The sequence below is a fragment of the Xenopus laevis genome, chromosome 9_10S (genome assembly GCF_017654675.1).
Source record: "Xenopus laevis strain J_2021 chromosome 9_10S, Xenopus_laevis_v10.1, whole genome shotgun sequence".
NCBI lineage: Eukaryota > Metazoa > Chordata > Amphibia > Anura > Pipidae > Xenopus > Xenopus laevis.
The window spans coordinates 4,012,645-4,026,580 of NC_054388.1; the positions used below are offsets into that span (position 1 = coordinate 4,012,645).

Here is a 13,936-nt window from a genome sequence, read left to right on the forward strand (position 1 = left end):
AAAAAAAAAAAAGTATCAAAATGAGCAACTGTCTGCAGTGAATTGCCATCAGCTATATACATATGTATATATTTTTACTTGTGCATGTATATATATATATATATGTGGTTCTATAATATATATATATGTATACACCCACATATGTATATGTGTATAAATATATAGATATAAAACCTGTGTCGCCCAAAGTCCGTATGTGTTAGATTTCAGGAAAAAGACAGCAATGTTTATTACATGTATGTCGCATTGCAAGATGCATACAGGCTTGTGCACAGAGGCATTTTTTTGCACCAACCCTGTTGCCCCAAGCTGTCGTATGCTTCGATACTAATGTGGGGGTGGGACAGATCTGTACTAGTGATGTGTGGGCTGAACCGATACCCATGGGATCTTCTCGGCACACCATTGGGGGTTCAGGTTGAGCTCTTCCTCCTGCTCTTCAATCCCGCATCCTTACACTGCCGTCTTCCTGTTTTATAGACGTGCGCCTGCCCCCTTTGTGATGTCATCTGCGCGGGTCTTTAAATGGAGAGTAGAAGCCGGATGCGGGCATGGGATAGTCAGGTGCAGGTCGGGTTTTTCTCCACCCACGCATCACTAATCTGTACCTCAATGTGGATTTGTAATGCATAAATGTTGTTTTGTGCTAACTGCAGAATTGTTCAACCCTAAAGCTTTTGTTATGCCCAAAGCTAGCCAGATAAAATCAGCAGAATGTTTCTGCAGCTTATTGCCCCGAGTACTTGTACATCCAAGTGGCCTTTCCAACCAATCGGGCTGAAAATATCTATCCTGTTGGAAGAGGGCCACATCATGTGCTTCATGCAGTCCTCTTCCAACAGGTTTACTGGTCCCAGTTGTGATCTGATTGTCAATCTGGTGGCCAAAAGATCAAGATCATGCTCATTTGGCACACTGTTGGTTAGCAGATCGGCAAAGGTCACCTCATTTGGCAAATTGTCTAAATCAGTGGATGTGACTGTGTATGCCAAGTTTTGGGATTATTCATGCTTGCACCTAAAGTGGTCCATCCCTGGTTATGTTTTGCTGATTAGGCAACCCCAACTAGTTGTACAAGTATTCTAGCTCTACTGTACGTCATATGGGCCTGATAAGGAATTGGGAATTTCGTAAAGTGAGAATTACGGGCACCAGTAAGAACTTTAGCCTTTAATATTTCTATTAAAGTCTTATCTGTGTGCCCTGCTACAAATGCAGTGTAACGCAACAGAGGACAGGAGCAAAAAAATTGCCTGTGCAAATTGGTCTCACAATTAAAAATATCTTTGGCCCCACCACTTGTCCCTATTAATTTCCTAGTGGCCATAAGGCCAAAATGTGTTTATTTTGCATGCACCTGTTGAACACCACGTTGAAAGGGAGCGGCTGCATTTTAGCCGGTCGTATGTTATGTATATAATCGCATACAAGGTTTTCAGTCTGCCCCACAATTTGCCAGTTTGGGTGGTCCAACGATAGGTGAATTTTATCAGCTGGATAAAATAACATCTGAAGCCCTCTATGCATCTTGCTCTGTGAAGCCCAGGCGCTTTATATTTATACTGAAATGCTGTGAACTTGGGTATCAACTAACTGAATGCTGAAGTACCACGGGATGAGGAATCTGTGGACATTTCGGGTGTGAGCGGGTTTACTGAAATTTGTCAAGCAATAGATATTTATCGAAATATTTGAACAATCTCGGCAACGTTTACAGATAGTTGTTTTTTTTTTTTTGAGAGACCGGGAACGAGCGGGTGGGGGGGAAAATAGAGGGGGACCATGAATTTATTTTTTATTTCAGTTTTTTTTTTATTTTGCAAAGTAAGTTGAAATAAAATGTTTACATCAATTTTATGTTTATTGTTCTGTGTTTAATTTGCTCTTGAAGGTAACTGCCTCTTTAAGGGAAGTATTATAAAAGAGGAATATATTTTTGTGCCTTAAATCCTTGCCCAACAGAAAAAAACCACCAAGCTGAAGTATTGTACTTGTGAGTTCTGCACCGCCATATTTTCTGTTGGAAAAACTGCACCTGCCTGGGGCTACACTATTTTGCCAAAATTTCTACCAATCCATAACCATTTATCAATGTTTGTAGACTCTATAAAATAGGAATGCAATTTTAGTTGATGAAAATAAGCCTTTTTTAGAATTTGGGTAAAAAGTAAATATGAACGTTGTTAATGGCATATCCAAGTTTGAGATGACCCAGTTCCAGTGTTGGTGCCTTTCTTTTTATTAGGCAACTAGGGCTTCCTCTGTCATTTAATTATTAATTTTTTTTCTTTTAATAGAGCTGGCAAGAGGAATACAAAATTCAAAAACTTAAATTTTTTTTATAGCATTCTATATTATAGTAAAATTAAAATAAATTAAATATTGGTTTAAAATTAAGGCCATCCAATCAAAGGACCACATTCTCACAGATAAAGAAGAATAGAATAAAATTCTAGTAAAAAAAAAAAAACGAACAAATTAACTTCCCAAATATACTGGGATATTTTAAGCCATATCCAAATCCACTTTGTGGGATAATGATTCAGAACTGTCTGTCCTACCTCCTCCATCTCAAAAGAATAAATAAAACGAAGAATGGTGGTATGGAAGTAGAACGTAATAGACGTATTAGACTCTTACAGTCTAAGATTTTCTGTTAAAGTAAGGTACAAGAAATCTAATATGGGAGGCTAAAAAGCTGGTTTACTGCTTCATGCCGAGTGAAATTTTTTTTAAAATAATTAAACATGCATTTTTATAAGCTTAAAAAAAAGTTTTACCTTCACTGCCCAATTTCTTTAAGCAATAAGTTATTTTATACAAATGATCAAGAGGAGATGTTTAAATACGCATGCTAATATGTATGATACAGTGCTCGGGTAAACCATTTGAGACAAATGATAAAGTACCTTTATAATGATATTCTTACATTGTATTGGCATAATGGGAAATGTTTACATTTAATGGCAAAACAGGAGACGTTAAATACATGTAGTTCAAGTGAAATGTAGAATGTTGTCAAGAAAAGTAACCAAGATATACCTTGACCTAAGGAGATAGAGAGTTGGGGGTTATAGGAAGGAAAGTATAAAATGTTTTCTCCTCCCACCACTATTTCGTAATCTTTAGCGAAGAACCAAAATAGTGGATTCAGTGCATCATGGAAAAAATCATGGGGTTATTCTTGCTTCAAGTATGAACAGGCTCTGGTGAGAATAGCAAGGTAGGCTGGAATGCAGAGGCCTTGCCATGAATCTCAGTCTTTTGATTGGCTTTTGAAATCTTTCTTGGAATGTTATATAAAATGTGTTAAATCATTTTTGCCCATGGATCTGTGAATTGTTGAAAGGGGGTGGCATTTAAGTATCTCTCTGCTTAAGATATCAGGACGAAACTGGTTGTAGGTGCTCAACGAAATAATGTGAGCGCATGATTGGCATGGAGGATAGTTGGAAATAGTAGGGAACTGTGCAATGTGCATTTGGATGGTCTGTTGTATGGTTTGTATTAATAACCACGCTGTGCCTTTTTAAAGCAACCGGGAAGATTTTGAGGATTATGTTAACGAAATAGTTGGTGGTCTATCCCGTATTCACAATCAGTTTTAAAACATGTTTTGGGCCATTTTTTCTAATTGTAAACCTTTATCTTTTCAATATACAGAAGAAGTCATGACCAGGTTCTTCATGAGGTCCATTTAGTCAGAAATATGATACAACATGTAAAAAGCCATCGAAATAAAAGATAGGCCTTAGGACACAGGGTGCGTCCACCATAGGCAAACCAGCCAGTCATTGATTTGTTTTAAACTACTGGTTAGATGGCAGATTGCTCCTGCAGAAAATTGTCGGCTCCCGTCATTGGCCTTTCAGGTTCAGTTGCTAACGCAGCTTCTCTAAGCACTGCCACATGCTCCTCTGCAGCAGAAAGCGATTGGTCAATCCAGTCCATCCCACCAGTCAGATGACAGGCATTTTTGGTCACTAGTACAAGATGACTGACAGAGAGCAGAAGGGCAGTGGTTCTAGGGAAAAGAAGATAAATATGCTTAATTCAGATGCAGCCTGTTTACTCCAGAAAACCATAGTGAACCAAACAAAACAGTCTGGTCTAAACCATACAAAACAAATTGCTGTTCAGCCCCTTCTGGTGGTTCTAACTTTGGTCAAGGTCCTTCTCGGCTCATAACAAGATTACTGATACAGGAATGGTTTAACAGTCATTTTACTATAGTTTCAACAATATCTGAATAGTCAATATATTGGTTCAGGACCTTAAAAAGGACCAGTTTTCCTACAACTAAGGCTACTCTACTCAAGTTGGAAGTAAGTCATTCCATTTAACTTTGTTGCATGTTGGGTTATACTGCTACAGTTAAACTTTAATCAACTTGACATACCTTGCATCAAGCAGTTTAGGGTCAAGTGGAGGATACATGGAACGCACCACATCATCAACTCTGAAACAGAAATAAAATCACAAGTGTTTTCCTTTTCCAACAGTTGATGAGAACTTGTTGCCCTTCCAGCATGTGAGAAATTGCAGGTACCAAAGTGGCTATGGATGATAATGAGAAGCCTCACCTTGGGCTGATTCTTTTTGCAACAATAATGATGTCACTAAGGCTTGATTGGGATTTCATCTTTGCACCAGATCCCATGGTCATAGCAACCAACCTTTCTGTTAGAGTATGGCATATCTGTAAAAAGAGCATATCCATGAGCTCATTATCATAGTGGTGTCTTATTTGTTTTCCATCTCCAAGCATCTCTTTTCATTCACCCCTTTAAAATTTGTGCATCTGCATATATATCTTGTTGGTCAAAATGATTGTTCTTGAACATTGGTTGTCAAGATAAAATGCTCCTTTTGCTCAATATACCCTCCCTGTGACTCCTCCTATTGCTCCATATAATCTCTAACGCCTATTGCTCCATATAACCCTCCCTATAACTCGTATTGCTCCATAGAACCCCTTTACATTTTATTATATACCTTTATATAAATGTCTACATATTACTCCTCTTATAGTACATTATAATATTATGGGCATGAAACGTACCTTGAGAATGGCTATGCAGTGTGACACCAGGCCTCTGGAAATGAAAACAGAATTAATTATTTGGGCAGCCAACTAATGGATAATTTTCATGTGGTTTATTCAGATTATATTAAAGTAAAGGGAAAGAGATTACCCTAAATTTTACTAAAATGTGTTTTGTGTGTTCTAAACAGCTAAAACACAAGACTGAATTGGTCATTATTTGTTTCTACTGGTGAGCTTTTACCCTATTCTTTCTGGAATGTTTTCTTTGTTATAAAAAAAAAAAAAAAAAGAATGGTCCAAGCCCAAAATATCCCATGTTTCCGATCATACAAATACAGAATTCTGAAGCAAACAACAATGCATTGCATCTGCCAAAAATATAACCATCTCCTTGAATCAAAGAGCAATTGATGAGAATTAAATAAAAGAGCAATGTTATCTGGAAAATTACGAGGCATCCTCAATCCAGTCCTCATCTTCCAAGATGGCTTCTATGTGAGGGTTTGTGATGACCACATCATCCAGTTCCAGATCGGATGGTTCTGACTGTGTTTCCATGGCTCCAATTAAATCCACTGTTGGTCTTTAAAAAATACAACAGAGTAGAAGTGATTAATTGCTACTGAAATTAAAATGTCTGTTATGAAGTTGTTATAATTTATTTTATTAGAACTACTTGAGGACTAAAGCCTAAAAAAATCCTAGTTTGATGTTGTGACGGACAGATCTTATTTGCTGAAGGGCTTTAGTGACCTCGGGCAGGTACAGAATCTTAAACGTAAGGTGTAGCATTATTTATCCTAATTCTTTGTTGAGTTTTATTTTTTCTTTAAAGATTTTTGGGAGATAATATTTCTGTTACTTGAAAAGTTTGTCCCATGCATGCTGTCATATCTGGAAATGGTTTCTGTTGTAGATCTTGGGATGGAATAAGATGAAAAGTAAAAAAGACTTGACCAAATAGCACTTACTTGTTATTGTAATGTGTCAGCAGGTTCTTTGTTCTGCAGTATCTCTGCCTGCAAACCACAACCAACGCCATAAAGGAGGCCAAGAATATAGTGGCCAAGACACCAATAGCCACAATGACCACAGTCTCCATTTCACTTGACAAATTCACATGAATTCATGAATCATCTGGAACACAAAGCAAAACCAGGAGTTTTTATCTCACGCTAATATCTGCGCACTGCAAATAAATAAAAGGACTGTTGGTAATGTAATATTTTAGATAGTTGGGCTATTTGCCTCATCTCTGGAGCTCCTATTATCATATGTCTAATATTGTTAGAATATTTCACAGTTGATTAAAAACCAGACGAGACATTGGGAGTGAAGTCAAAGCCATTTAAACTTTTCACAGGAGAACAAAAAGTAGAATCGCTTGGAAGGTGCCAAGTTTTCGGCTACACCCCCCGCAGCAGGCCCAGACTGGCAAATTCTATAGACATTTACTTTTTTATTGGGCTGTGGGGCCTGTTTGAACTCACAGTAAGGATAACAATTGTAGTTGTTACTTCTCATGCTGAGTTTTGCTCCTCTTCTACTAAAAATGTACCAGCCTGAGGGCAAGCCTCACTAAACTTTAGGTGCATGACTATTTTAAATGCTCACGTTCATGAGAAAAGAGATGCTGGGCAGAAAACAGACGCAAGTGGTGTTTTTACGAGGTTCTATTTAAAGCCCGTCCCATTTTAACAGTCTGCCATTCTGTATACAGACATAATAGTTGGGTAACCTAGGAAAACTGAATGTACAGAATGCTGGAGAAGCAGAGGGAGGTGCTTGGTTCTAAACGACAGGATTAAATAGAAGCCTCTCATAAAACTGTTACTGCCGACGTAAATGAACACAGTAAATTCATGGTCAACGTTATAAAAGAAGAAGATGTCCCTCAAGTTCTACAAAATGCTGCAGGAAATCATATACAAGTCAGCTGGAGTTGATCATTTCAACATTTCTGTGCTGAATCGGACTCAATCTTTTTTAAAAGCAGCCTCAACCACAAACAGCTTCCTTCCCTAATATTCAACCCAGCAATACTCCTCATTCAATACAAGCAGCAGATTGCCTTCAAATTATTGCAATATGTTCCACATCCGAAGAGTTTTGCCATGGACATTGTCTTCTACTAAGTGACAAAAATTTCAACAAAATTTCCCATACAACAGATGCAAGTGGAAAATTCTACTTGCTATTTCAGCAAAACCCCAAATTTCACATTTTCTTACCTAGCATAATACGGCGAGGCTGAGCTTGCTTGAGAGATACTTCCGCGTAGGCCTCGCACTTCTACGTAAGAGGATAAACATTACTCACCTCCGTTTATCTTTTCCCAAATCATTAACAGACTTTACCCAGGGACTGTGCGGCTTTTCCTTTCGGCTACATTTGTTTTCATTGAATAACATGAATGTAAACAGAATAACTGAATCTAATATCCAGAAATTTGTTATCAAGAAAGAAGCCCTGAAATATCGTAATGCCATTTCCCATAGAGTCCTATGTTCTCAACTGCTCTGTGATATTTAGTATGAGTCTCTAATTTAATAGGATTAAACAGGATTAAAATTCCTGGTCTGTGTGCTTTCTCTAGCTGTAGTTTAAAGGAATAACAACTGGCAGCAAAATCACAGCAAACATCAAATATTTGATTTGTCATATTTTAATGTTTTATTGCAGTGTGTTATATGTACAAATTGGTAACAGCCACTGCCACCAAATCACTTAAATAATAGGAGTTATGGGGGTTATATGGAGCAATAGGAGGAGTTATAGGGAGGGGTATATGGAGCAATAGGAGGAGTTATAGGGAGGGATATATGGAGCAATAGGAGGAGTTATAGGGAGGGGTATATGGAGCAGTAGGAGGAGTTATAGGGAGGGGTATATGGAGCAATAGGAGGAGTTATAGGGAGGGGTATATAGTGTAGTAGATGTAGGTAGACAGTAGTAGATGGAATCTGGGGGAAGGTTGTAAGAAGGGGTTGCTTTCAGGAGCAGGAGATATATTTTAAGGCTTTTAAAAAGTGACCCTTTATACAAAGATTGATGTAATCGTGAAGATTCAGGAATTTGTGTTCCGTACACTCTATCACATGATATAGAAAGATTTTATATACATAAGAAACGTTTATATGAGCAAAATCAGCTTATTATTACTGGTGCAGACAGAACAAAGCAGACATGGAGCAGGAACGTGCAACAGACACATCTCCAGCCAGAGAGGAAACAAATCTCCTTCACCCCCCTAAAATAATTTCTCTCAACCCACCCAGAAAGCAGAACATTGTCAGCTCCTAATGGCATTCTTCTCTGCTGTACCATAAATATATATATATATATATATATATATATATATATATATATATATATATATAAATACACAGGCATTCATAGAGGGACACGTCTGTTCTTCTAACAATGTTGTAAGTGAATAAAAGAAAAGATTCAGCCTCACATTTGTGTTCTCGTTCTCCGCTCTTGCCTTTCCCCTTATCTGGGACACTGGGAGTCAGAACACATTCCTCTCTGACAGATTAGGCCCACTGCATTATGGGAATAGTGCACTTCTTTCTCTCCCTCACTTTTTTCTTTCTTCCTCTCTTTATCGTTTTCTTTCTTTTTTATTTCTTTCCCACTTTCTTTATCTCTCTTGCTTTCTCATTTTGTTCTTTCTCTCACTTTTTTCTTTCTTTCCCACTTTCTTTCCCTCTTTCTTTCCCACTTTCTTTCCTTCCCACTTTCTTTCTTTCTTTCCCACTTTCTTTCCTACTATCTTTATTTCCCTCTTTCTTTTCTTTCTTTCCCACTTTCTTTCCTACTATCTTTATTTCCCTCTTTTCTTTCTTTCCCACTTTCTTTCCTACTATCTTTATTTCCCTCTTTCTTTTCTTTCTTTCCCTCTTTCTTTCTTTTCTTTCTTTCTTTCTTTCCCTCTTTCTTTTCTTTCTTTCCCACTTTCTTTCCTACTATCTTTATTTCCCTCTTTCTTTTCTTTCTTTCCCACTTTCTTTCCTACTATCTTTATTTCCCTCTTTCTTTTCTTTCTTTCCCTCTTTCTTTCTTTCCCACTTTCTTTCTTTCCCTCTTTCTTTTCTTTCTTTCCCACTTTCTTTCTTTCCCACTTTCGTTTAATCCCCTTAAATTGGAAAGAAACCATTTTTTATAAACAGTCCCTCAATAGTTCCTGGGTCCCCCAGTAGTTTCCTCCATGGTTACAACCCTGCTTTTCAGTAAAATAATTTGAGTTTGTACCATAGTAGCTGTGGTTGAAAAAAAAAAAACATCCATCAAGTTCCACCTTTTGTCCTAGTCCCATATAAAGAACTTGTAAGGGGCCCCACGATTTTGGATAGTGGCCCTGAATTTATCTCTATTGTGCAGCTTTAAGTAGCCACTTGAAAGTGGTTCCCATGTAGTAGTCGTGGCCGAGTGGTTAAGGCGATGGACTAGAAATCCATTGGGGTCTCCCCGCGCAGGTTCAAATCCTGCCGACTACGGTTTCCATTTAGTTGCACAATTGTCATGAAAAAAAAAATTCTGCCTAAAAAAGGCCTATGGGGAAATTTTGTCAACATTTTCCAAAAAGTCGCAGCAGCAACATAATACAATTTGATGTGGCACTTATTTTGGCTCTATTCTCAAACTGTACAACGCTGCATTAGGTTCATCAGTTATCCTGTGAAAAAGTGGTGCTACAGCAACACCTTGTGGAGACAACTATAAAATCACTTTATTCTGCATTACAGACAAGGAAATACTTTAAATGACACTATATCGATGAAGTGTGGATTATGCATGTGTGCTTTGGCTTTCCTTGGTGTGTAAAACTTTTTCCAGAAGATAAACCTTCAGCTGTAGTTACACTAGATTTTCAGGTTGCCCCCCCATGATTGCTTTTGACCCTCCAGATGGATCAAGTCAACCTTTACCCTAGAGCTTCAAGTTTCTTGAAAGTGGTGTTTATATTTCCAGCCTAAAATATTTCTTTCCCATAATCTTCTCCTGGTTTTCCAGAATCTTAATAATCTGAAGGACCTACTCAGCTTCTTCAACTGAATTTAATATGAGGACCATTTGTGATGCCATTCCTTTCTAGTGTAGCTTGATGGCTCCTTCCATGTTTGAAGGTGCTTAGCCATTCTCAGAGGTAGGAACATGTTGTTTATTACATCTATGTTGCAACTATCTATATTGCATTAGAATATGAACACTTTCATGGATCTAGAGAAACATGGGGCATTACAGCCATTTGCAATGGAAACTATCCAAAATATGTGCAAACTGGACCACTTTATGGAACAATGTTCATGCACCCAGATTTTTCTAGATCCAGAGAACCAGAATACACAAACACTTTCACCCAATAATGTAAGAGCACATTCACAATGACTGAACACTATAATACTCTAGGTAATACAATTATGCACATCAAATGTTTTTTTAGATTTTTATTTAATACTGTTTATTAATAGCTATAGTCCTTGTATTTTCTGTACTCCGAATTTTCTTAATAGCGCTTTTAACATCTTTATTTCTCAGGCAATAAATCAGAGGATTTGCCAATGGGGATATAACCACATACAACAGGGAAAAAAATTCTTGTGTTGACGTAAAGAGTAGGGAGAGGTTGGCCTCATGTACATGCACATTATGGTGCCATAAAACAAGATGACTACTGTTAAATGAGAAGCGCACGTGGAGAAGGCTTTACTTCGCCTTTCTTCAGACTTGATTTTCAGAATGGTAGAAATGATATAGACATAAGATGTGAGAGTCAAGGAGAAGGAGGTCAAACCTATTAGAACACCCTTATTGTAAATGATGATCTCCGCTCTGTGGGTTCCCCCGGGATGTGAGCTTTAAAATGGCAGCCATGTCACAGAAGAAATGGTTTATTTTATGGTGTGAGCACAACGGGAGCTCTGTGATCGAGCTGCAGAAGACTGCTGAGTTGCAAAGGCCAGCCACCCATGTACCGATAATGAACAAGGCTGTCGCCTTTTTACTCATGATAGTAAAAATAGTGCAGTGGTTTGCAGATAGCAATGTAGCGGTCATAAGCAATAACGAATAAAGAAGAATTCAGCACTTGCAAAGCCAACAAAAAAGTAGAGTTGAGTGGAGCAAGCTTGGTAGGACACATGGCATCTGTTATCAAGCAGCAGCAACTTGGGAAAAATGACGGAAGTGTAGCAGATATCTAGACTGGACAAGTTTCCCAAGAAAAGTACATGGGTTTGCGGAGGTGGGAGTTTGAGCAGATTACCCCTATCATGGAAGCATTTCTAGCTATAGTGGATAAGTAAGTAATGAAAAATATCATAAAAAGAGGAATCTGGACATGATAACCATCAGAAAATCCAATGATGTGGGCGACTAATCTCCCCGAAATGTCTTTCCACCGGCAAGAATGGGAAACGCCGTTGGGATGGCATGTGTGTTGCTTTGAAATTACATGTATGTCATCCCACCGGTGATTCCCATTCTTGCCAGTGGGAAGGCATTTCAGGGAGATTAGTCGCCCACAATAGTGAAGATTTATCACTTGGTCACTAATCTCCCTGTGTGTCACCACCCTAACAAAGTAGTGGCTTCATCAAGCCATCCAAACATTACATGTCAACATTTCACTCTGGAGAACCATATACTGTAACTCATTAAGTCAATGAACACCTGATGAAGGATCACTAGAAACATGTTGTGCGTTACAAATGTGATTGGATGAGTTCTGTGGTTCTCCAGAGTGAAGTTTTTTATTGGCTTGTAATGTTTGGAGCCTCAACTCTGTTAGAAGAACCTAGATCATCTATCAACTACTGTGACCTTACACATAGTTGGGTAACCCCAGTGGGATGGCAAGATCCAAGGGACCTTCACTTTTTTTGGGCCAGAACCTCCTTAAAAGGTGCTTTATTTACAAAGGAGACCATCAATACCGTAATCTATGCAAAGTACTAGCTATCTATGAAGAGAGTTCAGTAAAAGTTGTGTCATCATAGACAACTGTGAGTCAGTTATAGCAGTCACAACTTGTGCAGTGTCCTATGATGAAAGGAAATGTGACTTTTGTTGACATATGGTTAATAATAAGCCGCTATATCTATGTAACGGAAAAAGCCATTCACTAACCAGAAATGAAGGAGATTTGACTTTCAGGGCTGACACAGTACTGGGAAGTGAATGTGCCTTAACGCAACGTCAGTAGAAATATCACTCAGATTGTGGAAGCATTAATATCTCACAGAATACCCAGTTTTGGCATATCTTATCTCTACTATAAACCTTTACACTTGACTCCTTAGACTAGCACAGTGATCCCCAACCAGTAGCTTGTGAGTAACATGTTGCTCTCCAACCCCTTGGATGTTGCTCTCAGTGTCCTCAAAGCAGGGGCTTATTTTTGAATTCTAGGCTTAATTGCATAAAAACGAAGTATAGTGCCAAGTAGAGCCTCCTGCAGGCAAATAGCCAATCACAGCCCTTATTTGGCACCCAGGGACTTTTTCATGCTTGTGTTGCTCCCCAACTCTTTTTACATTTGAATGTGGCTCACGGGTAAAAAAGGTTGGGGACCCCTGGACTAGCAGTTCACACCTGGTCTACTAACCTGTCTCTTCTCTTTGATGTAGCCTTTGACTGGTCTACTAACTAACTGCTACACAGATTGGCTCAAGCAATTTGGCCAGTTTTGACCTTTTATACTATATGGACAGTTATACCAGATCAAAGACCAATTCCAAATTTTTTTTTAGATTTTCTACATGTGTATCACTTTATGTTTTTTCATCTCCTTTCCACCTTTTCTCCAAACTTGTCTCCTTTTAATACTTCCTTCAAACCTTCTTCTGTCCCCTTTAATAATATCCCTCTTTATTTTTCTTCTTTCTTCATGTTATCCCCATCTCTTGTCTTCTCTCCTTCTCTTTTTCTTTTTTCTCTTTCCCCTCTGCTCGCTGTCCCCAGGACTGTAATTGTAATTATCCTTCATATTGTATAAGGCTGACACGTAACACGGCACCTTTACCGATAGATATTGTTTATTATTCACTTCACCTCATCTGCAATGGAGCGTCAAATCTAAGTGGAGCTTACAATCCCAATCATTAACAGTACATTAAAAAAGTAGGGGAAAATTTGTGATTCTTTCTTCATTTTCCTTGATTTCTTACTAGGTAAAATGTGTTCTATAAGCACTGGAACCCACAGTTTTAAAGGAGAACTAAACCCCCCAATAATAAAACCCACAACCCTTCATAGTCTCCCTCCCTGCTCCCCCCCAGCATAGGTGATTGCACCATATTCATTACTCATGTATACGTGCAGAGTAAGATCAGCGGAACTCATGGGCACCATCTTCCAGCTCTTCTGTATTCTTCGGGAAGTGAACGCCATATTGGCGCATGTGCAGTTGGCGCAGTCTTCCAGTTCGTAGCAACTGCGCATGCAACAAAAGTGCTGGAATTTTTTGAAGGGAAGGAAGAGGACCCGAAGAGTCAGAAGATGGCGTCCATGAGCTCCACTGTGCTTACCCTGCACCTACACATGAGTAATGTTCAGTGGTAATCACCTATGTGAAGGAGTGGGACTATGTAGGGTAGTGGGTAGGGGGTTTTATTATTGGGGGGGGGGGTTAGTTCTCCTTTAAGGAACTGGATCTTGGCCATTATCTGAACCTGGATAAACTTGTAGTAACTTTGTACCTCCCAACAAGTTTCTTCTCAGCACCCAAGACCACATCTATATAAATTTCATCACAAATACTATAAATTGCATCACATTACTGGTAGTCACAATAAACAGTCTTGTTCTATTTTACTTTTTATCTATTTTGTAATCTCCGTGAGGCTTTTGCAAAAATTGTTCAATGTGCTGCCAATGGCCGTT

General features: G+C 38.5%; 1 protein-coding gene and 1 non-coding gene across 4 annotated transcripts; one reads left to right on the plus strand and one right to left on the minus strand.

The window, feature by feature from the left end:
- Window positions 1–3,781: 3,781 nt before the first annotated feature.
- tmem98.S (transmembrane protein 98 S homeolog) lies at window positions 3,782–8,583 on the minus strand. 3 transcript variants are annotated; one of them, XM_041578883.1, is made up of 8 exons: window positions 8,508–8,553; window positions 7,279–7,339; window positions 6,019–6,184; window positions 5,499–5,630; window positions 5,063–5,096; window positions 4,584–4,699; window positions 4,400–4,459; window positions 3,817–4,024 (listed from the first exon to the last, which is right to left on the minus strand). In XM_041578883.1, exons 3-8 carry the CDS (start codon window positions 6,147–6,149, stop codon window positions 3,817–3,819), a joined length of 681 nt encoding a protein of 226 aa, XP_041434817.1. In that variant the 5' UTR covers window positions 6,150–6,184; window positions 7,279–7,339; window positions 8,508–8,553. The 3 variants fall into 3 exon arrangements, with proteins under 3 accessions (XP_018093534.1, XP_041434817.1, XP_041434818.1); XM_018238045.2 differs by lacking the exon at window positions 7,279–7,339 and having other exon boundaries at window positions 3,782–4,024; window positions 8,508–8,583; XM_041578884.1 differs by lacking the exon at window positions 8,508–8,553 and having other exon boundaries at window positions 7,279–7,357.
- Window positions 8,584–9,467: 884 nt separating this feature from the next.
- Window positions 9,468–9,549, plus strand: trnas-aga. The gene has a single exon. It is a non-coding gene; the product is annotated as a tRNA-Ser (tRNA).
- Window positions 9,550–13,936: the final 4,387 nt, after the last annotated feature.